Source organism: Hippocampus zosterae, chromosome 4, assembly GCF_025434085.1.
Source record: "Hippocampus zosterae strain Florida chromosome 4, ASM2543408v3, whole genome shotgun sequence".
Classification (NCBI taxonomy): domain Eukaryota; kingdom Metazoa; phylum Chordata; class Actinopteri; order Syngnathiformes; family Syngnathidae; genus Hippocampus; species Hippocampus zosterae.
The window spans coordinates 6,769,965-6,797,859 of NC_067454.1; the positions used below are offsets into that span (position 1 = coordinate 6,769,965).

Sequence of the window (27,895 nt, forward strand, 5' to 3'; positions counted from 1 at the left end):
AGTGTTTCTAGCTGGAATAACATTTCAAGGCTTCGAGCTTTGTTTATTTAGGGGGATGGGGGGGAAGATCCTTTTATTTTTTGGGGGGCATTGGGGGGGGGGAATAAACCGCTCGAATTTGTCCCAGTTCATGGATTATTGCTCACAAATTAAATAGACTAACAGGTTTTTATTATGCCAGTTTAGACAAATACGGTTTGCCAGTTGAAGCAGAGAGAAGCTGCTTGTGCTCAGCTCAGAAGGATGAAAATATTTTTCCCCGAGCGTGAGCGATTGTTTTGCAAAGCTCAAATTGTGCCGCACCTGCAAGAGATTTACAGCAACAACACAAAAGTGCACCGTGGCACCGCAAGATGTGTGACGAACCTTTGGCTAATTATTGCACCATATGCAACGCAAATAGTGCGTTACAGACAATCAGGGAAATAATGATGAAAAAACAAACGGAAAGAAACAACCAAAACAAATTTTTCTCTTCGCATTCGCTATCCTTCACAAATAGTGTGGTACTATTCGATTGTAATATCACTAATCACCATTGGATGGCGGAGATGGCTATTGGCCTACACTGCAACATTAGCAGTCTTAATAATTTTTTGCGGAGTTGCGGGACAAACATAGTACCTCAATAATTTTAAATTTAAGTGAGTTGATTTTTGTGGGAAAAGGCACAAAATGAGTTCTTGCCTTAAGTGCTTAGATTTTTCAGCAGTTTTGTGCCATCCTAAATGGTAATTTTGATGCAAGGGACTTCGCATTTGGAAAACACACACTCGCACACATGCACGCCACAAAATGTGGTTTTGTTTTTTGCTTCAATTCCTTTGTTATTGAAAAGTGGACCTTTTTTTTTTTACTGTACTTGCATTGAGAAATGCATTCTGAAAATAAAATATATTTAGAGCACGGATGCATATATAGTATTTTGTCCATATTTACATGATTTTGTTATACATTTGGTTAGGAAGTGTCTGATCCTGTGCGGGCCCCCACTGATGAAAAATTGTTGCCCCCTCCCCCGCCAGCATTTACTGTAAATTGCCCAACCCCGCGTGACCATGTCAATGCCAAAAACTAAAATGAGCTGCGCTTCATGATGTTAAATGGGCAGATTAGTTTTATCTTTTCATGAGTAACAAATACTTGACTGCCTTGCAAAGTCATGGTGGAGGCGGGGCATATTTGCATGACACACACAGATCCGCCCCACTAATTGACTTGTTATTCAGAGGTGATAGGTGGTTGGGAATGAAGCGCTGCATCCATGAGTGAAAATGCAACCATATGTGTTTGTGAAAGCTGGTGGTGCGTTCCAGTTGAAATAATTGCAACAAGATTTGTAAACGTGATCATGCTGCGTTTTGATGAACGCATGTCACAAGACAGCTGGGAAATGTTTTAAAGTGCAAAAATGAAATAAAATAAAATGTGATACCCAGTTAAATATGTCCCTTTGAAATGGCATTATTTAAATATTTAATGAGTTTGCACTTGCATTAATTAAAAAATTAGTCTCTCTGTTACGCTAATTCTGCTTTTTTTTCTGTGCCCCCCCCCCCACACCCACCCAACACACACATACACCCTTGCTACAGAATCATGTTGGGGAAGAAGTGGAAGATGACACTGGACTTCCAGTGTGGACGGAAGAGGAGGTTGGACTGGTTTTTCTTCTTCCTCCTGCTCTTCGCTGCCGGAGGACTGCTTCTCTTCATCCAGCATCTGGACCCGTCGGAGAAGGTGCGCCAGCGACCTGGTGAGTTTTCCCCACTCCATGCCAAAAAATAAAAACAAGAAGACTGACAGCTAGTTTGGCTTACATGCCCCACAAAACCCCAGATGCCGATCACTGCTCCATTCAACATTTTCTTGAGCAGAGAAAAGAAACTACACAAAACAAAGGGACGTACTAATAATCCCAGAAACATTTACATGATTAAATGGACACATAATGTGATGATTTCTCAATAGTAAATAAGCAGATAAAAATCATTCACTGTTTATGTCTACTTAAAGAGTTGTCTACATTCAAAATGCACCAAAAAAAAACAATGCTAGAAATAATAGCATTTTCATAAATATGAATGCACAGATAAAAATATGGATACCATATTTTAAGAATTCACATATCATAATGACGGGCAATTATGTGCCAATTTCATGGAGTGTAAAGAACAACAAAATATATTTTAAAAATCTGAAAAAAATGAATCTAGGGCATTCTATAAATATCCATTAATCTTTAAAAAGAAATGGCACATTCCAATTATAACATTGCCTTTGTGGTATTGTATAATTTTGTCTGACAAACTGAATGCACACATGCAAATATTTGGCAGTGCTAAGAATACCCTCTATGAGGGGGAGCCATGCATTAATTAGCAGGTGAGACCATAAACACACGCACATATGCACGCACACAAATAAGGACGCGTTTGCATACTCAGTTTTTGTTTTTTGGGGTTTTTTTTCCCATCCTGTGGTGTACTCAGCTGTAATATGGCCTGCTTGCCAAATCTGTCACTTTTTAATGCCACATCTGGGGTGTCTCAGAGGTGAGAGTTACCATGGGTATGGAGGGAGTTCATACATGTCAAGCCTTTGTGCTCATGTATGGATACCAAGTGTGGGTAGTCTTCGGATTTTGAAGTTGATGGAAATCTTGTGCTCTTGTAACCATGGAAGCAGTGACCTAATGATGACGTAGCTCAATACATATACCGTATTTTCTGCACCTTCAATGAATTGTCTATTTTAAAACTGTTTTCATATATAGGGCGCACCACATTATAAGGCGGAAAGAATGGAAGCTACAGTAGTGACTGCTCTTGTATTATGCATCCACTAGATGGAGCTGCGCTAAAGGGAATACAATACAATACAATACAGCTTTATTTAAATAGCGTTTTCACAACTGCTGCAGTTGTTACAAAGAGCCTTTTAAAATACTACGTCCACAAAATCAGAATATTGATCCATATGTAAGGCGCATCGGATTATCAGGCGCACTTTCAGGCTTTTACAAAATCGAATGCTTTTAGGCGCACTTTATAGGATGGAAAATACGGCTTGTGTGTGTTTATGTATGTATGTGTGTGTAAATTCTGATGAAGTAGCGCAGCAGATGCCTGAGCGCCCCCCCCCCCAAAAAGTCTGCCTCCACGCCGAGTCGCGGCGCATCGAAGAGCGCGCAGTCGTGTGTCGATAGCGCACCAACTCATTATCAATATCTGAGCACTTCATACTCTCCCACTCTGGACGAGAGCCACTCAGCCCAAGTGGAATCTCCACGCCACTAATACGCCTGTGATGTAGGAAAAAAAAAAGTCGAACATCGGTTCTACTTGTTGTGAAACAAAACGCACACATTACAAGGACATAGACGGACACGGGTTATGTCGGAATTATGACAGCCGTTGCTAACATGAGGCCCACTTGAGCTTGTGAGCAAATGACTCCGTAGAAGCGCGAGGAGGATGCTGTGAGTGATCATTGTCATGCCTTCCATTCATTTTCTATGGGTGACTTTAGGCCAGAGGCGGAGTAAACCAGGACTGAGCACATGCCAATCCTCTGGCACATTTAGATAAGCAAGCATTCTTTGCTATAAGATATCATTCTCCTGTCTGCTATACTGACACCCGAAGTTCCTATTTGATGGGAAAATGGTTGCAAAATGGCAGACTTCCCGTGCCTAATGGCTGCTTGAATGTGACTTTTTTTTTCAATAATGAATGTATTTCATCATTTGTTTTTGTGGGTCAACTCACCAAAGAAATTTCTGCCCTTCTATGTTGCTAAAGAGAATTAGCATGAGAGAGTGAATTCTCAAACACCCGCCCCCCGCCCCAAAAAAACTCAGAGGTGCTCCAAATGTTCTGCTCAAGGTGCTGATACTTCAAAGCTTTAACCACACGCAATGATGAAAACTCACCAGTGAATCGTGCAAGACGAGTTTAAAAAATAAATAAATTTATGGACCCTTCAAAATGCCCAAAATGACTGTGAAAGAGTCGTTTCAACCAAAGTGGCAGACTTCTTGTGTGTCTTTCGGCCTGGCTTCCTCAGACACTATTGGACATCCAAACCAAATTTCATGCTATTTCAGTGGCTGCGTTTTCAAAAAAAAAAGGTGCTGCATGGCCAATTTTTGTTACTGTGAGTCATTGTTATGTTTGGATGCAACTTTTGATTGTAGGACAATGCTGCAAAGTCAGCTTTCTTTGCACGCCTACCGCAGGGACCACACGCTTTTTGAACAGGCAAAACCAAGCAGCTACAGGCAGATGACATCAATATGGACTTTATCAGGTGCACGTTTATACAATCACGACAACAAGAGCGTCAACATATTTTGTTTTGCTGACACCAATGCATACATATGACTTCTCCACTAATTATTTGTTGAGCACTGAGCACACAGTTTGACCAGGAAACTAGGAAACTGTAGGTTAAGATTCAATACCGAGTGGGAAAAACAGAGATAGTTTGCCTTCCCAACAGGGTGGAAGACATAGCCAAGGTTTGTTGATACCGTGAACCTAGCTTAGGTTCCTTTACGTCCGCAAAAAGGGAGTTCAAACATTGGTAAGATTCGGTTAAAACACATCCACCTAGCTTAGGTTCCTTTACGTCCGCAAAAAGGGAGTTTAAACATTGGTAAGATTTGGTTAAAACACATCCACCTAGCTTAGGTTCCTTTACGTCCGTAAAAAGGGAGTTTAACATTGGTAAGATTCGGTTAAAACACATCCACCTAGCTTAGGTTCCTTTACGTCGGCAAAAAAGGAGTTTAAACATTGGTAAGATTCGGTTAAAACACATCCACCTAGCTTAGGTTCCTTTACATCCGCAAAAAGGGAGTTTAAACATTGGTAAGATTCGGTTAAAACACATCCACCTAGCTTAGGTTCCTTTACGTCCTCAAAAAGGGAGTTTAAACATTGGTAAGATTCGGTTAAAACACATCCACCTAGCTTAGGTTCCTTTACGTCCGCAAATAGGGAGTTTAAACATTGGTAAGATTCGGTTAAAACACATTCAAGACTCACGGTGACACAAAGTGAGTAAGAGTTTCGCTTACGCCAAGGCAACAAGCGATTTAAAAAGTAGCAAAGATTTGTTTTCATTCCCTACCATTCAGTAAAATGTTGCTAGGTTTCATATATCTTTCCCGGGAAATGAGTGAAACAACGGCGAGGCTAGGTTCCGTTCCGTTGGCAACAAGTGAGTAAAGCATCGCTTTGGACTGTTGATGCAATATTTTGTCACGTTTCATTTGCCCTCTTAGACGAGTAAGTAAAACGCGGCCAAGATTCTTTCCCGCTGGCGACAAGCGAGTAAAACGCAGCCGAGGTTTTGTTCACGCTCTGAAAAAGCGATTCAAAATTGTCATCTTTGTTTTCTTCAACTTTCGGTTGAACATGACATTTATACGTTGATAGATCCGTTTCCCATTTTGTGCTTAAGTTTTTTTTCCCCCCTTGTCTTCCCAGTCTGCTTGATGAGCTTTTGTCTAAATTCAATGTAGCTCTTCTGATCAGCGCATCTTCTCTCTGGTAAATCAATCAGTTCTTTTCAACCGCATATCTTGTAGCTGAGCATCATTGCTTAATTGTGAATTTGTGTTCTCGCTTTGGGGGGGGGGGGGGGGTGGCGTGTCAAGCTTATTGGTTCAGATTTGTTGTTTGTCTCCATGTGAAGCCTTAGCGTTACTCTCAATTTTAATTTTTTTTAACGGAGGCTCATTCCTGCAGCGGTGTGTTTTTTTTTTCTCCGATCTTGCTTGACCATTAAAAATAAGTGTAGAGTTGTCTGAATGATTCATGAGAGCCTGTACGCATGTATAGAGAGGAAGTCCGCACTCTCTCTGAAGCGTGAGGAGCGAACGTTTGCCCGGAGCCACCGTGATGTCGCTTATCGCCTGACGGGAGCTTATGTCTAGTAGAGCCAAGTTAGAATACATAGGGTGTCGGCTTTCGTCTGCCCCTCACAAAGCTCCGCCTCCTCATCATCATCATCATCATTGTCCACTTCATCATCTGTGCTCCGCAGCTTGCAATGGGCCTCGAAAGAGCCCTAGTTAACTTCCTTCCTTATACATTAGGTCCAGAATTACAAATGATGACTCCATTTGAATGCAGAAAGTACCGTATGAAGAGTAAAATGTACCAATGGTTGAGTTAAGCTTTTTTTGGAGTTAGGATTTTTCAAGGCTTAAAAGATGATCAGTCACAGACACCAGACATGAAGATTTAACAGTTGCTTTGTGAGTCTGCAGAGATGGTCTAAGTGGAAAAATAGTCACGGCAAATCCCGATATAGGTGTGGAACATTTAAAATGCCCATTTTTACTTCCTACAAAGAGTGTTGTGATGCTTTTCCAAGTCAGCGCCAGCGCCATTGAAAACAGATTCCAATCCCAAACAGAGTTTCACCGGCGTGCTGATCACAGAGGTCCCACTGTAGTTAAAAAAAAAAAAAAGTAATAAAGCAGCTGTTGGAAAATAAAGCACCCATCTACATCTGTTGTGTAGCTCCATGGGCATAGTGTTGACCACTCTGAAGAAAAATGTGATCCCTTTGCCACAGGTCTTCTAATCCCTTAAGCCTGCATAGTCCAATTTAGCCATCTCATAATGTAATTAAATTTTGCTGATGACCCTTAGGTCGTACGGGCTTGTATTTGAATGCGTTCCAACTGTGCATTTTCACTGGGGGAGAAGAAGATCCCACTCTTTCAAGTATGTGCAAAGGTACTTTAATAAAGCTTGTTTTTTTGTTGTGCTAGCGCTGTCCTATTGCGATTCCCTTCTGAGCGGGAAGATCATTGGAAAGCAATACCGGGCTAGGCAAGTCTATCACAAACCCCTATATATACACAATTTTTTCTCTCAAAACAAAGAAATTGGGAACTGGAGGTGGGGGAGAATCATGTCTCCTAGGAGTATACAAGCTTTCTCGTAGAGAATGTTAAAGCATCCAGCTCAGCCTTTCAATCACATGTCATCTGTGGGCGCGGATCTATGCCAGAAATGATTACAGCAGCCTTTATTTCATAAAGAGGAAAACTGAGAGCTTTTGGGATTGCCTGAAAAGTAGGAAAAAAAAAGAAAAGCGTGCTATTTTTTTCTCATCTGTGCGTATCAGGTGCCTGCATCGCTGTCTCTCCGGCTTCTCGCAGACCCGGGTCATGTCTATCGGATTTAGAATGTGGAGTCTGCACCGAGGCAAGCGCCAGGTCTCGTGGTTTTTCCATTAACGCTAATGCCCACAGCTCTGCCACCGGAGCTTTGCGGGCGTAATCTCATTTTCCCTCGCTGCCATCTTATACCGCTCACCAATGACTTCCATATGCCAGTCATGCAATTACATTTGTCATTTTTCCGTGACTCTAAGTGCTCACTGGGCTATAAAAAAAAAGGGAAAAAAAAAGAATCTAGAAATGCATGGACATAGACAACTCCAATGTATCCTCCCCCAGGATCGCTATATTTAGATATAGCATAAAAATAACAAGGTCCATATTCGATTTTGATTTGCTGGGAGTAAATGTTGCAATAGTCATAGTCAGAGACATGGACATGTTTTTCCTGATGTTTACCTCACACCGACCAAGGATTTTTTCGCATATCACTCGTGTCATCACTGATTATCAGCAAGTCTATTACAATACCAGAAAAGGCACAAAAGTCTTGCGAAGGACACCATAGCTTAGCATGGAGGTGACACAATAGACCTTATACAACATGATGGAGAACTGAACTTTTTTTTTAAGGCCACCAATTAAAGCGGCATTCTACACATGACCACATCACACTAACCAATCTGCGCCATCACTCTTTCACCCAACCTCACAAAGAACTTGTTTGCTTTCCTGACTATTTGCGAAGGCTAGACACTGGCAGCAGCTATGAGCAGTGCGTTGTGGACCCTAAACTAATCCTCAACTTCGTGGCGGGAAAATAAGCTGCACTTCAAGTGACGCTATCACTCAAGGCCAACTCGGAGTTGCCTAAGCTTTCAACGAGAAAGAAGCTGGAGAAGCTAATGCTAATCGCTAAACCTTTGTGAAATGCAGATGTGCACACCAGATTCAGTGATTCGGTCCACTCTACCCTTTTCTGATAAATCTGGCTAGAACCGCGTTACGCCGGAGACCAACCAGCCATAAAGCAAATTAGTATTACAATTAAAAAGTATCTCAAAATAAAACAAGACAACAGCTACATAGTTAAGCACAGATGACGTTGAGGAGCTCGAGGTCAAAAGTATCTTAAATATTTACAATATCAGCAATGTTTGCATTTACTTGCACAATTTTGCAGCGCAGCGTATTGAGTCTTGATATCCACTTTATATCTCAAAATGACTCTAATTCTTTTCATCAATATAGCTTTGCTAAGGGACTACGTGTTTTGTATTAAAGTTTGTGTTGCCATAAAATGCTAAACTTGAATGGAAAGAAGCAGAGAGAACAATAAATATCAGTTTCTGACCCTTTTCAAAAGAAATAGTTACCTTTCACATTGAAATAATCCATTCAGCGATGCTTCAACAATGATTTTCACATTTGTATACTCACCATTAGTGTGAAGGAATTCCATTTTTGAAGGCATAGCACTAAGCCCTCGGTCTCTGTTTTGAAGCAGTTACGAATAATATTCTCATCTAATCTTTCATTGATGCACAAAGATCATTAGTACAAAATGTGAAACATTTTTGGTGGAAAAAAATGCATTTTTAGATAAATTATTACACATACTTGCGTATTTATACAGGCATGAGAGCAAGCAGTCGGTCGTGCTTTCTCAAACCATTTCTTGAAACCTTGAAAAAGGACTGCTTCCCTCACACAGCCTCTTTACTTGCATTTCTAGATGAACAGCTTTTAACGTTTTGATGGTATGATGTAATTTTCTGTCACGTTTGCAAATGTTGCTGTCCAAAGTGAATATTGCAATGAAGCTTGACGTGCAGAAAATTGTGAATTGAATCAGAATCGCAATATCCGCCCAGGAAATTTGCAATTCAATCTTTCCCCGCATTTACATTTACCGTCTACCTAGTAGTCTTGTCAGAACACATGAAGAGCTACAGCTTTTTGCCTCCCGTTGCGGATGATGCATTCCTTTGCCAAAAGAGAAAGTTGCTTCCACGGTCTCAAGTTTAGATGAGTCAAGATGAAGACTGAGAGTCGCAACAAAGTCTTGAAGTCCTGCATCGGCATAAATGTTGGTTCTCTATCCATTGCAGCCACCTTACAAATCTCCACTCGATCAAATTTAAATCATCTGCTGGCCTACTGACCCTGACATAAAACAACCTACGTGGTAACAAAAATTGAAACAAATTTCACATCTTGCCAAAAGATTTTTACCCCCGTCGGCTAATGGTGATGCAGCGTGTGATGCCCTGATGACTGTCGTGAACAGGCTGCAAACACCGTCCCCCAACGTCCTGCTGATCATCTCTGGGGACTTCAACCATGTCTCTCTGTCGTCCTCCCTTTCAACCTTCACGCAATATGTAACTTGTGCCACTAGAGACAATAAGATTTTGGACTTGTTTTATGCCAATAGCAAGGAGCAGACCACAACTTTGTATTTCTCGAGCCTGTGTACAAACCCCTGGTGCACAGGCAGCCAAATGTGAGCCAAAGTCGCAGATGCTAACGTTAGCTTACCCTCTGGGCGCTGCAGTATTATACCTCACACATTCCACTTGGCTGGTTAGCCGATTTCCTTAACGTCTTTTTTTTGTTTTGTTTTCTTTTTCAAACAAATGCACGCAAATATTCATAGCCTTTACCAAGAATCACAAAATGCGCAGAAAAAATAAAGCGCTACGAATATTTTCCGGGTGTACTGCAACTGCTGCATTTGTTGACATTGCAGAATACTCCAGAGTCTCCATTTTGCTGCAGTGAGTGCCCTGAGCAAACAAAACTTTGTTCATAGAAGTAATTTCATCAGACAGTGTCGGAGTGTTGCATAAGCATGTTTGATTCTTTTGCTAATGTCGCTCACACTCTTTGTCAGGAAGTCACAATAGGACTGCACCGCGTGACGGGGTGAAGCTACAGAAAGTCTGGAGCATTCTCAAATAGATTGGAGAACGTTTGAGGTTTGCAGTCGTGTTTCCCGGCGAGCCGGCCTTTTGGCGTCGGCAGGGAGCCGTGCGAAGAATGAGTGGGAGAAGGAGAGAGAAGGTTGCATAACTACAGCTCCCACCAAGGAGATACAGTACCGTGCCACTTGAGAAGCAAACAGCAGTATTCAAGGTTTTGCTGGTGTTTTCACCTGCTCACCAAGGACAGATTATGCAAGATAAGACGCACACTGCAAGCTGTGTTTCATCATCAAATCGTTCACTAAATGTTTGCGTTATTCTCTCACAAAGACAAGCTTAGTTTTCAAGCGGTGCTCCTTATGCAAGGACAGAAAGGTTTTCCATATGACATAAAGGAGGCGGGGTTATTTGCTTGGGAGTTTAAAGCAGTTGCCAGGTGTCTTTATTAATTGTTTGGCAAAATGCCAGAAGGGTCAAGGTTTTCAGTTGGGACCCACAATTATATTTTTTAATGGACAAGTGGGCTGATTCATTAGTCGGTGAGATAAAATTAAAATGTTAAAATGTGTAAAATATTTTTCATAATGAAAATGTAATAATAATTCAGTCGCATTTGAACCTGTATTACAATACAATACATGCTGATTCATAATTATTTTAATTACATAATTATTTTAATTACACCTAACTAACCACCTATTTATAAATATAAATCTGTTAAAAGGATGTGATTTTTTTTGATTAACCAAATCTATATAAAAAATAGATTTAATTAAAAAAAAATAAGACAGGGCACTTGTGTGTCCATTTATTCCATGTCCCCTCAAAAAAAAAAAATCGAGGACAAAAGGTTTTGCCGAGCACAAAGAAGTAATGGGATGAGACAAATTGTCAATAATGTGACATGATTATCACTGGATCAACTATCGATATGATTGTTTTTTCAACTGACAGACAGATTTTGCAAAAGGTCAATCTTAAACCCCCATTCGCCTTTTTCAAAGATTCAGGAATTATAGTTCTATGTCAAAAAAAAAAAAAGAGCCCCATTGTTTTTTCAATGATAGCCAACAACAGCCACACAATGTCCTTTGTCCAAGCTGGTCATCGACAACTGCCTGCCTTTGTAGTTATTCCATCCCATTGATGGATTCGTATTATCGGGATAAAATTTCCCCACCATTTTAAGTCATTGTTGATCAATGAGAGAGTCGAGAGGAATGACACAGAGTTTGATGGTTACGAAAGGGATTTCGACACGCCGTTCCCAAAGCACTGGCGGGAGTCATCGTCAAATCACAAGCAGACTTTTTTTTTTCCTCTGTCTGCCGGTGACGCGCGCTGAATGGATATCATTGTGCGTGGCCTAGGCTTCCATCACGGTAATCCTCCCCACAAGGTGCAGGTACTCTTCGAGGGAAGATGGAAGATGAGCGGGCACCCATTCAAAGTATGCGTCAGTACTCTCGAGCCCAAAGCAAGTCGCGAGGAATAAGTGACCCCAAACTGCAGAATATCGCCCTCCGCCCCTCCCCCCAAAAATCCTCTGCAACAAAAGGCTAAAGCTCAAGCTGCTATTCAGAGTGATAACAAGCTGTCAACTTCAGAAAATGTAATCTGCTGACTCCGGGAGGAATCGGGGGTGTCAGTGGAGTGGACCACTGGCTGATACTTATCTCTCAGAAAAAAAGGCACGGGGATGAGGGAGAGGGGAGCCGATACACAAAAGCCTCCAAACAATAGAGGTCGGGCCAGTAAAGGAATCCGAACGGGAGGCAATCATCACATTTATGCACGTAAACATCCCCTTGGAGAGCTCGTCTGATCTCCTTTACTGGTGCAGGCCGTCACGAAGAAGGTGCAGGGAATTAAAAATGACCAAAAGTTAATATTCAACCAATGAGTATTGCACGGTGCTATTTTGCGGGTTGTTCCGAGTTGCACTGTTTATCTCTATTGCGCGCGGTTGTCGTTGACAAACGTCCGGAGGTGATTGCGTTAAACAGAACATGTACAGTGCAGTGCATTGCAGCCGAACATGACATAACATGGTGTGGGCGTTTAAATTATTTTTATGAATTGTGCGCATGTGACTGAGCACACAGTGGACGTGTTTGACTCAACAGATTATTTGTACTTATTTATTTTGAATGTGCTTGGAGGGGGTTGTCATTCCAAACCGGCCAGAGGAACGAACACATTAATCAGACCCTCACTGTCAAATCCGCACCCAGATGTCCCAGTGAGCGCCATGTACTTTATTTCCTTGAAGTTGTTGTAAAGCTTTTGAATTTGACGCACCGCGTTGTTTACGACGCTGACAAATTTGAATGATTTCAAAAAGAATATAAAATGAGCCTTCGTGTTGTGAAGCCGTTGGGCTTCCGCTCTCCAAAGCTGTAGCTGTGTCCGATGAATTCCCTTCAAGCGCACCTTGCTCAACTGTGAAAAACTTCCTGTTACTTTTCAGGCATAAATTCTTGCAACATTTTTTTTTCTGGGGAAAAGCTGAAGGTAATGCTTTTTTTTTTGTTGTTGTTTGTTTTGCACTTAAATTATGGCCCAAAAAACTCGGGGACCAGTGAGTATGACTCCCAATACATCCTGGGGGGATCCAAATTACCGTATTTTCACGACAATTCGACACATCGTACGGTTGGGCGCAGTCTCATTAATGGGTGACATTTCTGTATTTTACACATAGACAAACCGCACTGTCTTAATGGGCGCAGTTATACAGTGGTAAAACATACGCCAGCTTAAACCAACAGCACGCATGCGCGCACACTAACACGTTAGCTTGAAGCATACGGTAGCATGCCAAGACATACAGATACAAGCTAAAAACACGTTTTTGAAAAAGGCAACGAAAGCAGAACTGAGTTTGGGTGTATTTTATTTAACCATCGTACAATGTTCTCACGTTTTTTGATTAATCATCACACAGAAATCCATCAAAGTCCTCATCCTCTGTATCAGAAGCAGAGGACTGCACATCGCAGTTGTCATTGAACGCATCACATGCTAAAGTGTGAGTTGCCGCGCATTGCCGAGCGGAAAGAAGGAGTAGCAACAGCAAAGTCAACATTTCTCTCGTGTGAAGGTTTCCCACATTTGAAAGTAAAGAACAGAGCGAAACATGGTGGCAGCGCGCGTGTGTGTAGAAAGAATTGAACAATTGTGAAAGTACCGTAATCCATCAAAAACGCCGCGTTCCCTCTCGTTGTCAGAGTCACTCTCATTGCCATGTGGCTCCACAGAAATGATGCCGGCTTTGCCAAACACTCGAACAACAGTGCAAGCAGCCACGTTCGTCCAAGCAGCCACAATCCATTTGCAAATTGTGGCGTAACTCGCCCAGCGCTGCCTCTCACTCTTTGTAAAGTTGTGTTTGCCATCGATCATCCATTGTTCCAATGCCGTTCGCAACTTTACTTTGAACGCCCGGTTGATGCCGATGTCCAGCGGTTGGAGTTCTTTAGTCAAGCCTCCGGGAATAACGGCAAGCTCAGAGTTCATTTGCTTGACTTGGTTTTTCACCGCTGCTGTGAGGGCACACATGCCAAAAGCATAACCGATGGCTCGAAGTTTGAACTGAGCTTCGTAGGCGTGTCTCTTTGTCGAATTTATTTTCGGGGGTTCTTAGAAACCAAAACCGGAGTTGTTTTGCAACAATGCACATTGCCACACTCTATACAGGTGTTGGTACCTGCTTGAGGCGTCCCTTTAGCGTCCACTTACATGCCCACCCTTCACCCATTGGCGGACTTCTCCCCAGCATGCCTGTCCTCTCTCACGTCTGCCTTCTCTCTCTCTCTCCCTCTCTCTCTCTCTCTCTCTCTCCCTCTCCATATATGTATATATACACGCCGACCCTTCCCTGATTGGCCGACTTCTTTCCCGCATGCCTGGCCACAGTCACTTCCGCCTTTTCTCTATATAAACAGCGTGTTGGCTGTCAGTCAGGTTTTGGAACTGAGCGCATATAAAAGATGCTCCGCACCATAAGGCGTCCTGTCCATTTTGGAGAAAATTTAAGACTTTTAATGGCGCCTTATAGTCGTGAAAATACGTTAGTAACACTGGGGCTATTTGGGCCTTTTTTGTCATCTTGAGTTGAGAAGAACATAACTTCGGGCTTTCCCTCATGCGCTCGGGCCGCTATTGATCCTGGTGCTCCGGCCATAGGTTCTGAAACGGATACACAGGGGTGGTTACAGGCTGAATGAGAAAGACGTGACTTTGACTTGACGCTATTGTGGATGGCTTGCGGTCTCGCACGGTTTGATCCCGTCTGCTGTCGGGTGATTGATGATGGTCAAATGCACCTCTGAACAATTGAAGCGGGTTGGAATCAATTCTTCCTGCAGCCAATTGATCCGATGACGGAATGGTAACAGAGAAAGTGGGGTCCAATTATCTAGCGCAACCCTCTCGGAGCTTACCTAGAGTGCACACACCTTTTGTGGGATCATCTGCTGCCAAACAAGTAATCAATCTGCAGGATTTGCTTTCAACTGCGACCAGTGGGATAGTCGTAGGATCTGTAATTTGGCACGAGCAGCTCATCCATCTGTCTCTTGTTAAATTAGCCTCTTTTAAATGGAGATTACCTGACATCACAAAAGAGAGGCGCGCCATTGTTTTGACATGGAAAGGCTGTTAAAAAGCATTAAATTGAAAATAAAGAAAATAGAAATCATTTAGTCCTGGGTCATGCAGGCACAACGATTAATAATGAGAATAATATTGACATAATCTGAGGTGAATATAAGTGGTGCGCAGGTGTGCGTGCCTCCTGAAAATATTAAATGCACATCCGATCCAGAGGTGTTTGATTTGCATACTTTTTTTTCAAGTGCAGAAGAGTGAACAGTGCTTGATTTGCAGAAGGTAGCCCGACGGAAGTGAGAATGGAGGTGTGCTTGTTTGATTTTCTCACCGTAATACAGTCCCCCCCCCCATGAGTTATCCGAGGCGGTGAGAAGCCAAAGACAAAGCAAAACACAGTTAATCCTTTCAATGCTCGTTAAGGTGATCTCTGGTGAGATTTCATGGTTGTCTTAGTTGCTCCCAAAAAAAAATACAGAAAAAAAGCCAAAGAAAGGCCTTGTGTGACATTCGGATAAGTTTGATTAGAGAGATTAATTTTAATTAGAGAGATTAATTTTAATTGTTGACTTTTTACTATGCAGCCATGACAGAGATGCGTGTACTATTTTTTTCCCCCCACTTCACAATTCGTTTCTCTTCTATAGTTTTGTATTTACAGTCCAATTTCATTTCCCGGTTGCCATCCACTGTGTATTCACATGAAAAAATACACAGAAGGAGCCAAACAAAAAGGAAAATTCTGTAAAGTCTCAAGATCATCATGCAATATGATGAGGTCTTGCGAGTTTCCCCACTTCAGCATGACTTCCATTTCCTTCATAGTTTTCTTATTATTGCCTCCACGAGTGAAACATCTGCGACATTATCACACACACATACAACCATTAAGATAAGAAAGCCAAAGACTGGAACGCCAGAAGTCTCACCGCAGGTCTTGATAAAGTAGCTGAAGCAGACTTATTTCTATTATATTCATACTCTGACTGCAGCATCGCCGCCTGAGAGCCTCTCGTCCGCGGCCATGGGGGAAATGTCTGACATTGACTATGTGACCTCGCTCCCCAGCTACATTCTGGCATTAGAGGCTGGTTCATGAGCATGCATATTGAACATGTCAATGTCACGTCCACTGATCCCCGTGTGCGGTTCGCCCTCGACGATGAATCTTGAGTAAATGATACATTTAGAAAGGATTGTTCACTGCTGTTTGCATTCCACCATCCTCACCCTTGTTGCTAATAGCAACTCAAGAGAAGACATTTATCTCAACTTCTTCCACTATAGTCGCTAATGAACATCTCTGTGAGGAGAAGAATTTTATGTATGAAGGAAGGAGGTCCCTCATTAGGCAGCCTATTAGAAGACATAGTTTGCTAAGTTAAGTTAGGAAAAAAAAGAGGACTAAAAACTAAACCCAACTTAACAAATGTCTCTTTTGACCCCGTTTTTTATGGTAATCCCCCCGAAAAATGTTGATTAGTTTAACCGCAAAGAAATGAAGCAACTTAAAGATATCATCCCGAACATGTTAATAATAATAACGTTTTGCCCAGTTGTCATAGCTTGCTGCACATGTTTGAGGCCTTGTTTGTAGGCATGATAAAACATGTACGGTTTCAAATGTTAAATCTCAACTGATTGCTAGGTCGTGGGATGTTAAGCAGGGGATATGCATTGAAATTTTTGAAAGCTCACGCAATTTTCAGAAACTCATCTGTGAGCTTACTGCGCTAATAGTCGACAATGACAGTTGCAAATCTCCCCAGATCAGATGTCTTGTTTTTGCACCAAGAGAGGCAGCACGGTGACACAGGGGGAGAAAAAATATTGGCAGAGGACAAAATATGATTTCAAATATCATTATTTTTATTATTATTATTATTATTATGAAAATCTGATGTGCTGGAGAAAAAAAAGCAGCAAAAAGAGGCAGAAAAGCAAATCCACTTTTCTGCCTGAAACCTTCCTTGATTTAACAGACTAACTGAGGAAAATGAAAAAACACCCCCAAAAAAATTCAAGCAAAAAAGATAATCTTATTTTTGAATGACTATAAAAAAGATTTAAACATGTTTTAGTTGATCCGAACCTATATTGTTGTTGCTTGAAGGGACAATAGTAGCGTGCCACCGGTCAAGTTAATGAACAACATTGTTAGTTTCCTACTTTCACCTCTGTTACGATTAGATACCATAGGAAAGGGCTTTCCCAAATATTACAAATGTTTACTGAACCACAATGTCATGATTGGAAGAGCCTATGAGTGCCAGTGCCTGAGTTACAGCCATTTAGTTTTCTCTTTTCACCTCTGTTACGATTAGATACCATAGCTAAGGGCTTTCACAAATATTACAAATGTCTACTGAACCAAAATGTCATGATTGGAAGCGCCTGTGAGTGCCAGTGCCTGAGTTACAGCCATAGAAATGAATAATTAGTTATTCCACGTTTCTCTGAGCTATGTGCTTATTACAGTGATGCTAAGCTAATGTCTCAGCCGTCCAATACCTTTGATGGGACACACTCAGCCACGCTAGCAAGGCCGCCACATATGTCCATGCATTGTCTTTGATGGGAACATCAACATGGCCGCCACACTGACGCGTGTTCTCTAGTCTTCGGTTTCTCAAAACTGGCGTCTGCTCCATTCTTATGTTCTTGTGATCTTTGTGAAATGTCATTCGTCGCATTCCAATTGGAAGTGCATTGAGACCAAGAACGCACAAAATACCTTGGACGTTGTTCTTGACTGCTAGCTTAAACTAAGGATGCATTGATTAGTGACTTGTTAAGACTTGATTCAGAAAGTATCCCAAGATTCATTTCATGCTGCTGTCAAAATGTCTAACAGGCCAACGGAGGAGAGGACTCAGTTATGTTTTTTTCCCTCCCTTTTATCATGGAGCCAGTGGAGAAGTTCACAGATGTTTCGATTACAAAGAGACCAGCGTTGTTTGGAAGCATATTCTTTGAGACCGGTTTGACCAAGTCCGTACTCAAAGACCGAGTCAACGAGACCATACTCTGCATTCTTGTGTCCAGTCTCTGTCTGTTGATGGCACCACAGCACCATTTTACCGGCACTGGGGCAAATTGCAATCGATTCTGGAACTAACAGGTTTAAACAGCTATTTTAGACATTGTGTTTTGATTTGACACTCATTTCTCTCCCTCAAATCCAGGAGTCATTGGTTACGATTCCGTGAAATCGAGCTTCTACTGTATCTCCATTGACAATCGTCATGATCAGATTACTTTCAGGACGGAATTGTAAGCGACAGTATTGTGGCACAAGGTCTTCAGTTAGCCTCTCTCGGTACTCTGAAATTGAAATTGGCCCAATTATCAGTCGGTATGCTCAGAGTTTCCCAATGTATACAGTATGTGGTCTTTCAGCGGGCAATCCCTGACAATTGAAAAACTCTTTTCACTACTTGAAAAGATTGCAGTCAGCAGTCCTTTAAGTCATCTTTTTATAAGAAATAAGACCCAAACAAGACCGGCGACATTAAATTACATTGAGACAAATTGAGCCATTCGCCAACCACTTCCACTTCCCTGAGAATTTGGCACAAAAGAGAATTAGACGCCGATCCCGTTAGATTTATTTCTCCACGTTTCAGTCAAGCCGGCGAGGCACTCCCAGCTTTCCGAGGGACGATGTTAAATGACTTAACCTCTGTATATACAGGCTTCTATCTTTTACTTGGAGCGTCTCTTCGGCCCTTTTGGCTTCAGACAGTCATAAATAGAATCCCGCCTCCACGCCTCCCATCTATTGATTATGAATCAGACTGAATTTCATGATGGAAACATATCTAGGATTTTTGTGTGCGTGCGTGTATGTGTGTGTGTGTGTTTTTCATCCATTGTGGGTGTTTATGTGCAAAGAGGATTCCGGAGGATCCAAACAAAATGGTAGGAGCTCTGCTAAGAAATAAGCTGACTTCAATGGAGGGATTTACAGATCCCACTCAGAGGTAGGAGGGGAGCCATTCAAAGCCAGCGTTTTTTTTATTTTTTAAAGGCTGTTTATTTACTGCAAACAATGACGGCCTCTGTCATATGTGTGTTGTTTTCTCAACCAAACAGCTCACATTGCACCAGAGCTCTACTTGGAGACATATTTAAAACAATTTCAATACATTTGCTGCCTTTGTATTTGTGGTGAATGCTTTTGCCTGTCCGGACTACGTTGCAGTTTGGTGTGTAACCGACATTAAAAACCCTATGTCCTGATACGTTTTCTCACAGCTGAGCAACATGGTTGTTGTGGCGGCAAGCCTTTTTTTGGGGGGTGATGTTTTCACTTTTTTCTTTCCTGTAATATCATAGTAGTTTTCAGTTTCAGTTACCCCCCCCCCCCAAAAGAAAAAATACTGTCAATACATTTAACTCAACCAAAGCCAATTTTAAAGAGTAAAAAATGAAAGAAGGCTTTTCTCTTGGAATGAAGACAAAAAAAAGTGAGACATCAGGAGTAACGAGAAGAAAAAGTCAAGGGAAAGAAAAAAAGATAAAAGGAGAATTAAGAGAAGACATTAGAAACATTTCAGGAACGAAAAAGCCGATGAATGAGACAAAAGGCAAAACATGAGAAAATGAAAGAGCTACGGTAAAAATCCAAAAAGAGAGGAAAGGGAAAATGAATAAACATAACGACCGACAAGAAGGGGGAAGAAAAGAAATGCTACCATGATCACAAAGTCCTACCCGCTGAGCATTAAGAATTCCCCGCAAACGATCGCGGACTTCAATGTGTCAAATACGTGCCTGCCGCGGTGCCATCACGCCATGCGACTGAACCCGGAAAATGGCAAGTCTATCAATGCAGTGTCAATTCCTCCCCTTCCACCGGAGCCACTGAGGGAAGTGAGGTGGCATTAATTATGAACCTTCAAGCTCCAAGGGACAGTTAATCTTTGTCATTTAGCTGCCGGAGATATTTGGATCCGCCATCCACATTGGAGCCGGGGTCTCAGCTCTTGACCTCTAACCAAGCATAAGAATTCTGCTCACGCTTATTGAAGTTGGGCCTTTTTTTCTTTTCCTTCCCCATGACCCCACTCCCCCTCCCCTACCCCCCTACTACCCCTTGGCTGTTTTAGTCTGTGGAGTAATATCCCATCTAACTCTTGAAAAGCTGAGAAAAGTGCTCTGGTGACCTCTGGGAAAAGTAATTTTCGAAATAGCTGTAATTCACAAGAGCTGAAGTCAAGTTAAATGTCGAGATGAGTCGGTGGCCACTTGATTAGGTACACCTTCTCAACTCATAAAAGCGCCGTCTCGAAAATTCTGCATTGATATTGAGAATGATGCTCAGTTTTGTATCAACAGAATTAGGAATTTATCACTATGCTTATTGCTGCGGTCGTAGTTTCGGATACACGGCAGCTGTCAACCACCAGATTCAAACTGCTATAATTTTCTTGCAAATGGCACGTAACAATTATTATTATTCATTTTATAGTCGTAGAAGTTGCAGTAGGACAAGCAAGTTTAGAAATCGAATGAAGTAAGATTTGAATGAGATACAGGAAATAAAATTTGATGATATGTGTGAACGGCGATCGTTTATTGGAGCTTAGTATACTCAACAAATGGTTGTTGTTTTTTTTCTTTTAGCTAAATGTGATGAACATCCAAGAGTGAAAAATTAATAAGTCACGCAACGCTACAACATGGACCACCACAGAGCTGATTTATTAGTTGCAGGAGAGAAAGATATAAAGCACCACCGTACTCCCCCCACTCCCTCCCCTAATAAATAAATAAATAAATAAATAATACCAGAAACATTTTTTTGACAGAATCGGGCCATTGCTTTGATCAAACATTCTTCCGATGTTCTTTTGTGTAGGTTTAATACATTTGCAGCCCTGCCTGCACTAACGCGCATAAAAATTGCTGTTTGCATATGTTGTAATAAGCCACTCCTGTGACGTGATGGATGCAGATCAACCTCGATGTCAGTATAGTGGGGCCATGGCCGTGTATGGAGAGAAATTCAAGGCTTGATTAAAATCTTTGTATGACCCAAAACAAAAACATCTGTGGTATTTGTGGTTTGGCATTTGCAAATGCCTATTTAAATTTTTTTTTGGGAGATTCTATTGTCTGCTTTTTGTAGAACCATGTTTGATCGTTGTTTGATTCTTTGTTTTGGGTTTGGGGGGGCGTCGCAGTGAACGCATATCTTCAATAGCAAAAAAAAAAAAAAACCCGATTTAAACTGTCCTTGGTATAATAATATTTAAGGCTCAAGAATAGATTTCGGTCTAAATTTTGGCAGCTGACAAGCTACAATAAAACTTACAAAAAAAAAACTATGTATGTAAAAAAAAATTCATCAGAATTGCCAATGTATGCGTAATATGCTAGTGGTGTCACATGCCGTAAATGCCATGTTTTGTGTGCGGCGTTCTGCTTTTGACAAGCCCACACCTCCGAGATGCTCCCCGGAGAATATGGCGGCGCGCAGAAAGGCGGAGCGTCTCACTGGGGCCTGGCAATAAAGATTAATGAGACTCCCGTTGTCTGTGTCACTTTTAGGGCATCTCTGCATGGGATGTGCGAGACATCAGCTTCTTATCTTAGCGGCGTCGGCGGGCGGTGGGCGGTGATCGCGGGCGTTCATTTTTTTTTTGTTGATGTTAGAGAGGCATTTTGCAGTGGATGCAGGAGAGCTCGCTATGGTGTCAGAACGCTGTTGCCTATTGTGACCTCGCCAGCTGCTGCACCTGGATGGTCGCCATCGTCCTCGGGGATGCTGTGAGGTCAAAGTCAAATTGAATAACAAAGAAAATGCCATTTTTCATCCCACACGTATCTTAGAAACCCTGTAAGAGACACAAAAAATATTTTGCAAATTTGACACAAAACCGAGAAGACGACGTTTAATGAAACTTTGCGAAGTTTCATTAAAATGGGATCTAAAATATGGCTCCAAAGCGAAGAAAATTGTCTGCCTTGCACTGCGAGGTGGCCGCAGTCATGCCATGCACCAAATCCTCTGGAATTGTGCATGTCCTCCTCCGCGCCTTCCAGCCAGCGAGCACTTTGAACCAGCTGGATCGCTACCGTCACAGCGTCTACATGTGGCAAAAAAAAAAAAAAAAAACTGTAGCCCAAATATCACATATTTTCCTAACACAACTATTAGTTGCGCTCTTGTACCGCCCTATGCTGCAACGTGAGAAGTCGGCAGGCCTAATATTTTGGTGCGTAATCGGAACGATATGCTGCACAAAAGTACCTCAAAAATATTAAAACTTTGAGTGAGTTGATTTTTGTGGAAGAAAAGGGACACAATAAATTACGGCATGTAATATTAGTTTCTTGTTCATATTTTGTCCCCCATTTTAAAAAACAGTTTTGCCATATGGTGCATCTGGTTAGGAAGTGCGTTGTCCTACGTGGCCCCCAAGTAATACTCAGGAAAAAATAGTTGCTCCCTCCAACATTGCCAAAGTTACCCATCCCTGTGCTAGGATGTTCTGTAACTGAAACAATAGGGACAATATGTGTGTCTGAACGCGTCCAACATGCATAACAGGGTTTGGAGTACCTTTCTTACATGAGCTTTAAGCTCTAAAGTTAAACCTCTGTGGTGACTTACATACGCCCATAAATTAATCATTGTACATCACAATTTTCTTTTAAGTTCAACTATCTCGATTTTATTAGAATATTGTTTAGCCCTGTTTTACACCATCATTTGTTGTTATCTAATGTGTCGAATACTCGTAAGATTGTTCATCTTCTCAAAACATGTCCATGGATGTTCGCCTCACATACACACAAAGTCATCACAAAAGCAACAGGAAGCACGTTGAGGAAAAGTTGACTTCCCCGCTTGATAAAAACGTTAGTAGAGGGATGAAGGTGGTCGTTTCGTTCTTGGCTGTGCTTCTCTATATCCTTTGCAAGAAACTGACTCTTGAGTCGTACTTGTCTAGATACGATCGCTCAATTTTACCTTTCGGTGTATTTAAAAAGCAACAAAATGCTGAAGCAATTATAAAGTCGTTTTATATGATTCCCATTAATTAAAAGAGTGCTGAATATCGGTGTGCTTTGAAGCACAAAGGTGTGAATCCATTTATGATCTGTTGCGATACAGGGGTTCACACTGCATATTTGGTTGATTTTACCACTCGTAATTGGAGAGCGGAAGCATAAATCGCCTGCGATTAGAGGATTGAGAGCACGTACACAGCTGTAGAAATGCGTTTTGTGATTATGTGGATGCGATAATTTGGAGTTTTAACAGCACAGCAGAAAATGAGCCGCAAAAGAAAATGCTTTCATTTGTATTCTCTGATACTTGACTATCATCTCTCAATGACGAGACGGGCTTTTCACAGACAGCCGGAGATTGTTTTTGTTTTTTCCTCTGAGATTGTGTGCTGACTTGCTGCCGATCAGGCGGCCAAACTTGAACAGCGGATTAGGAAAGACCTCCTCACTATTTACTCTTGGCTCAATAACATTAGCTATGAAACGTGATGGTGAATATGCAGAAAATGAGGAAGGATGAGACGGCCTGCGGTAATTGTGCTGCCGCTGAGATGGTGCTCTGAAACGTTTTGCAGTAAAATCAGCCATTAAGGGTGTCGTTTGGTACAAAACACTGTCGTGACTTCCTTCTGGTCATGCTGCAGCTCAAGAGCCGTTTTATGGAAATGTGACTACTTTTATACAAGTTTGGAGACAGGTTGGTGGCATTGGGCTAAATTCACCAGAATTGTGCTGGTGCCATTCATTTATAGTCTGGGAACAAAGTGTGTGTGTGTGTGTGTGTGTGTGTGTGTGTGTGTGTGTGTGTGTGTGTGTGTGTGTGTGTGTGTGTGTGTGTATAAAAGAATTCTTCGTCTCACCCCCCCTCGGGTGGTGTCCGTCCCTCATTCAGCTCGGGCCCTCTACCAGAGGCCAGGAAGCTTGAGGGTTCTGCGCAGTATCCTTGCTGTTCCCAACACTGCACATTTCTGGACTGAGATGTCCGATGTTGTTTCCGGGATCTGTTGCAACCACTCATCTAGTTTGGGGGTCACTGCCCCGAGTGCTCCGACCACCACAGGCACGACTGTCACCTTTACCTTCCAGGCTCTCTCCAGCTCCTCTCTGAGCCCTTGGTATTTCTCGAGTTTCTCATGTTCCTTCTTCCTGATGTTTCCATCACTTGGGACCGCTACATCCACTACAAAGGCTTTCCTCTGCCCTTTATCTATGATCACGATATCTGGTTGGTTCGCCATTACCATCTTGTCAGTCTGGATCTGGAAGTCCCACAGGATCTATCTATATCTATATATCTATATATAGATATATCTATATCTATATAGATATATCTATATCTATATATCTATATATAGATATATCTATATCTATATAGATATATCTATATACATCTATATATAGATATAGATAGATAGATAGATATATCGTGTAGTGACCGAGGAATAGAATGAGCAAATGATTGTGGAGTCCCCCAGGGATTAGTTGTTAGTCATCTTCCATTCATACTCAATTTTCTCCGTTCGGGGTGAAATTGTACCAGACGCCGACTTTGATTACGCTGATGACACGCTGATCAAGAACTTGCGCAGTATGCGGAATGAGTTTGAGCAATCAGAGTATCTCCCTTAGCGTATCAGCTTTGGGGATCAAACTGCAATTATGTGAAAAGAGGAACCAGGATTGTTTTCCTCCCAGAGAACAACGAAATGTGGTTGCACTAAGGTCTATGGGGGAAATTACTTTCCTTTTGTCTCTGATTGATTACCCTAGTCAACGGTTTCTTAATTAAGCCATGGTCTCGATCATGTGTTAAAAATCTTCTTTTAATTGCTGCCGTTCTTGCTTGGTAATTATGACCCCTTTTAGGAAGAAGAGATAGAACTAAGAGAGCGGGGGCACGGGGTATCTGGGCGTCTGTGTTTTGGTTACAATTAGAATAGTCTCACAACACTGCCTCTTGTCTTTTCTAATTATTTCCGTTTGACCTCCAGTCCTTTCAAATGTATTTTTCCCCCATAGGAAATGTAACAAATTATGTTCCAGTCCTGTTTATTAGAGGGAAGGCATTAAGGCATTTTTTTGGGAGGGGGGGGCTGTTATTTGCACAATTTTGGAATATTATTATATTCACTATGACGGCAATGTTATAGCATTCATGTTCAGAGAAAGTGGTTTAAAACTAAATAAAAATGACTGATGGAGTAACGCAGCCTAAGTGCAAGAACATGTCACATAGATACAGTCAAGAAATTGTTTCATACCTCTGTAGATCCTGTTTTGGTTAGCAAAGAGCTTCAGACTTTGACTCCTTCTTTGGTCTCTATTCACCATAAGACAGAAAAATAATTCCAAGTAAAGAAACTGAGAAGTGGAATCAGCACTGTGACCCGATGATGGGAATGGCTGCCTCACACGACGTCTTTGTCACGAGTTTAGATTTTCGTGATGAAGGATCCAAGTGCAGGGAGTCAAGAAACAAGTGCAGGATTGGTTTTGTTAATGATTTCAAAACTTGTTTTTTAAGTACTGAAAAGGTGACGTGTATGAAGATGATTAACCTTTATTGGCCACTTTATCCTCTCCCCCCAATTTGGGGAAAAATAAGACATCGATGTTTGTTAGTCTCTAGTAGATGAAAACGAGTGAATAATTGGGGCCTGGCACTTGTGTGAGTGGAAATCAATTCAATTCTAATGGAAAAAAACAAACATCCTTTGTTTTAGATTTCCAAACAGCTCTCGTTGACCTTCAACATAACAGAAAAGTTCAATCTTTTATCTAACTGCAGCACACACGCTTGCGAAGGGATACCCCGCACCCACCCTTGAACTTCTATTCATGTCGCATCTAACCCCTAAAAAAAAGTGATTTTGCGGCATAAATAGCATGGATCTTTTCAGAGTGTGAGACGCATTACCCAGAATGACCTTGGGCTCGACTGTCATATTTCAAAAAAATTGCGTACTGAAATGTGTTGTTGAAAACAATAGCCAGGGACATGTTTCCCTTCACCATCGTCGACACTGCCCCCTTTTTCTTTTTATTTATTTATTTCCTATTATTGAGCCCGAGCTCATCCCTATTTGTCACTGTCAACAGGGGAAGACGGTTATCTGCTCAACAGGGAATTAATCAGCCGGCTTCTGTGTTTTTAAGCGATGCCATAACCCACCACTTTGGCCAGCGATGTCTCAATTGTAAGCGCTCCTTCTTTGATATTTCTCGGACTTGGCCTTTCTTCATTGTTCTGAATGTTGTTGAATTTTAAAATGGTGTTGTCAATCCATTAAGTGCAGTAAAATAGCTACGCAGAGGTAAGGATCCCCCCCCACCCCTCCTTCATGTGGTCTGTTGACAGTCTTCAACTGTTTGAAAGCGCCTTAGAGCAACCTGCCGGAATAGCGAGTCTTGTTTAATTTTGTTGGTGTCTATCGACCAAAAGGTTTTAATTCTAGTGGGTGGAAAAAAATAATGACAATGTGATGAATTGCAATTACATTTCAATATTCTTAAATTAATGACATGACTACCACTAGTTGTGATTTATTATTGTGCATCGGTTGCCAATGAAATTTGGTGGCATTATTTTGAGTTAACGGATATTCATTTCATTCTCTTTGATGATGTCGATAAAAATGCCTGACTTTCGTCTTCTCGGCATTGTCATCGCCCACTATTATCTAATATGAAATTCATGACAAAAAAAAGTAAAACGCAGAAAAGCTCCTACGATTTAAAAAAAAAAAAAAAAACTTGAGTGTTGGCATCAGTTGCACAGCATTTACAATCGACGTCTGTGGGGGAATTCAAATGAGTCAATTAGTAACACGAACACAGTGAAAGCTCCACTACCTCTGCCGACAAATCAGGCTGCCTCACCACAAAAGACCGCCATTTGAGTCCCGCTATCTCGTTCTTCTCCTTGTCTCGCCCGTGCGCTTATCTGACGATAGCGCGGCGCCTCAGCATTTATTTCCCCCACTCAGCCATCCGAGTAAAGAATCCTTCGCAGTGGCAACGAGTGCGAGTCCTCCACTTTGTATCACCCATCAAGTCCGACCAGCAATTTCCCACTTGTCTGCCACTTCTATCGTTTTTATTTATTTTTTCCTATGGGTGCCAAGTGATAAATCGGCTAGGCCAATTCTAGAGTTATGTCGCAGTATGAAAAAAAAGTCATCCAAATGTATCGTGGCTGTACATGAGAAGTTGATCGTGTTTTTAAGATAATGAAGGTGAAGTCCATGCAGTATAACCACTCATTAACTGCATAGCTTAAAAAACATGAAAATGTGTTTTATAATGACATCCTTGTGACTTCTTTATCTGCCAGAGGTGGAGGGTTCCGGCCAAACCTCGCCCACTCTCACTGCCTGTGATCAAATTCATAGGCTGAGTCCTCCGATGGCCGCATTCTCGGCCGCATGACGTCACTTCTGGCGCGACTCGACCGCGCATGGTGTGCAAATTTACATTCGGCCAGTATTCGTTTGTCATTTATACGGTCCACAGGGGCTACATGAGGAGAGTCTTTCAAGGCATCGAAGGACCCAGCCTGCGAAATATCTTTCTAAAATTTGGAAACCACATGTTGTACCGGAAATGACGGCCAAAAAATGTGGCCTCGGGCAGACACAGCCCCTGAATTTGGACACAGCCACTTTGTCGTGAAGACTCCCAAGAAGTCCCAATAAACTGATTCTCAAGAAAAGTTTGACTCCTGCACATCCAGTTTGTAAAAAAATGGCGCCTGCGCAACACCACTGCTGCCTAACCTCGTCCCATGTCTGAATTGTAATTTTACTGCAAGTGGCAGCACTTCTGCACCAATTCACTTGAACACTGCAAATATTCAACAAGTCGAGCTTTCAAATCCTTGCAGGAAAAACTCTGAGAAATACTGTAAAGCTACAGTATATCTTTGTCAAGGATACTTTAAGCTTTTTATCACATCCCCAAAAATGCAATAAAAATGCAAAATGAAATGAGGCGTGTCTAGAAACAAGAGTTTAATCTGTGCGGGTCAGCTCGACCGAAGGAGCCCGTGTTGTCCCCATGTAGCCAAGCTCATCTAATGAGTCGCTTCGGTGTCTTTCCGGCCCTCCATGGGGTCAAGCAGGCTCGATATTGGCCTCCTTTAATTACTCACCTCATTAACGCGTACGACTCCTTTCACTCACTCCGCCGTCGC

At 41.9% G+C, this 27,895-nt stretch overlaps 1 protein-coding gene and 1 long non-coding RNA gene across 3 annotated transcripts in view; one reads left to right on the forward strand and one right to left on the reverse strand.

Moving 5' to 3' along the window:
• chst8 (carbohydrate (N-acetylgalactosamine 4-0) sulfotransferase 8) overlaps positions 1 to 27,895 on the forward strand; it is a 136,585-nt gene that overhangs the window by 28,536 nt on the left and 80,154 nt on the right. For both annotated transcript variants that reach the window (XM_052064370.1, XM_052064368.1), the window contains exon 2: positions 1,596 to 1,756. In XM_052064370.1, coding sequence (XP_051920330.1) covers positions 1,600 to 1,756 — 157 coding nt within the window. In that variant the 5' untranslated portion in view covers positions 1,596 to 1,599. The remainder of the gene's footprint in view (positions 1 to 1,595; positions 1,757 to 27,895) is intronic.
• On the reverse strand, positions 3,969 to 5,896 carry LOC127600088 (uncharacterized). Its single transcript, XR_007962267.1, has 2 exons — positions 4,973 to 5,896; positions 3,969 to 4,541 (listed from the first exon to the last, which is right to left on the reverse strand). It is a non-coding gene; the product is annotated as an uncharacterized LOC127600088 (long non-coding RNA).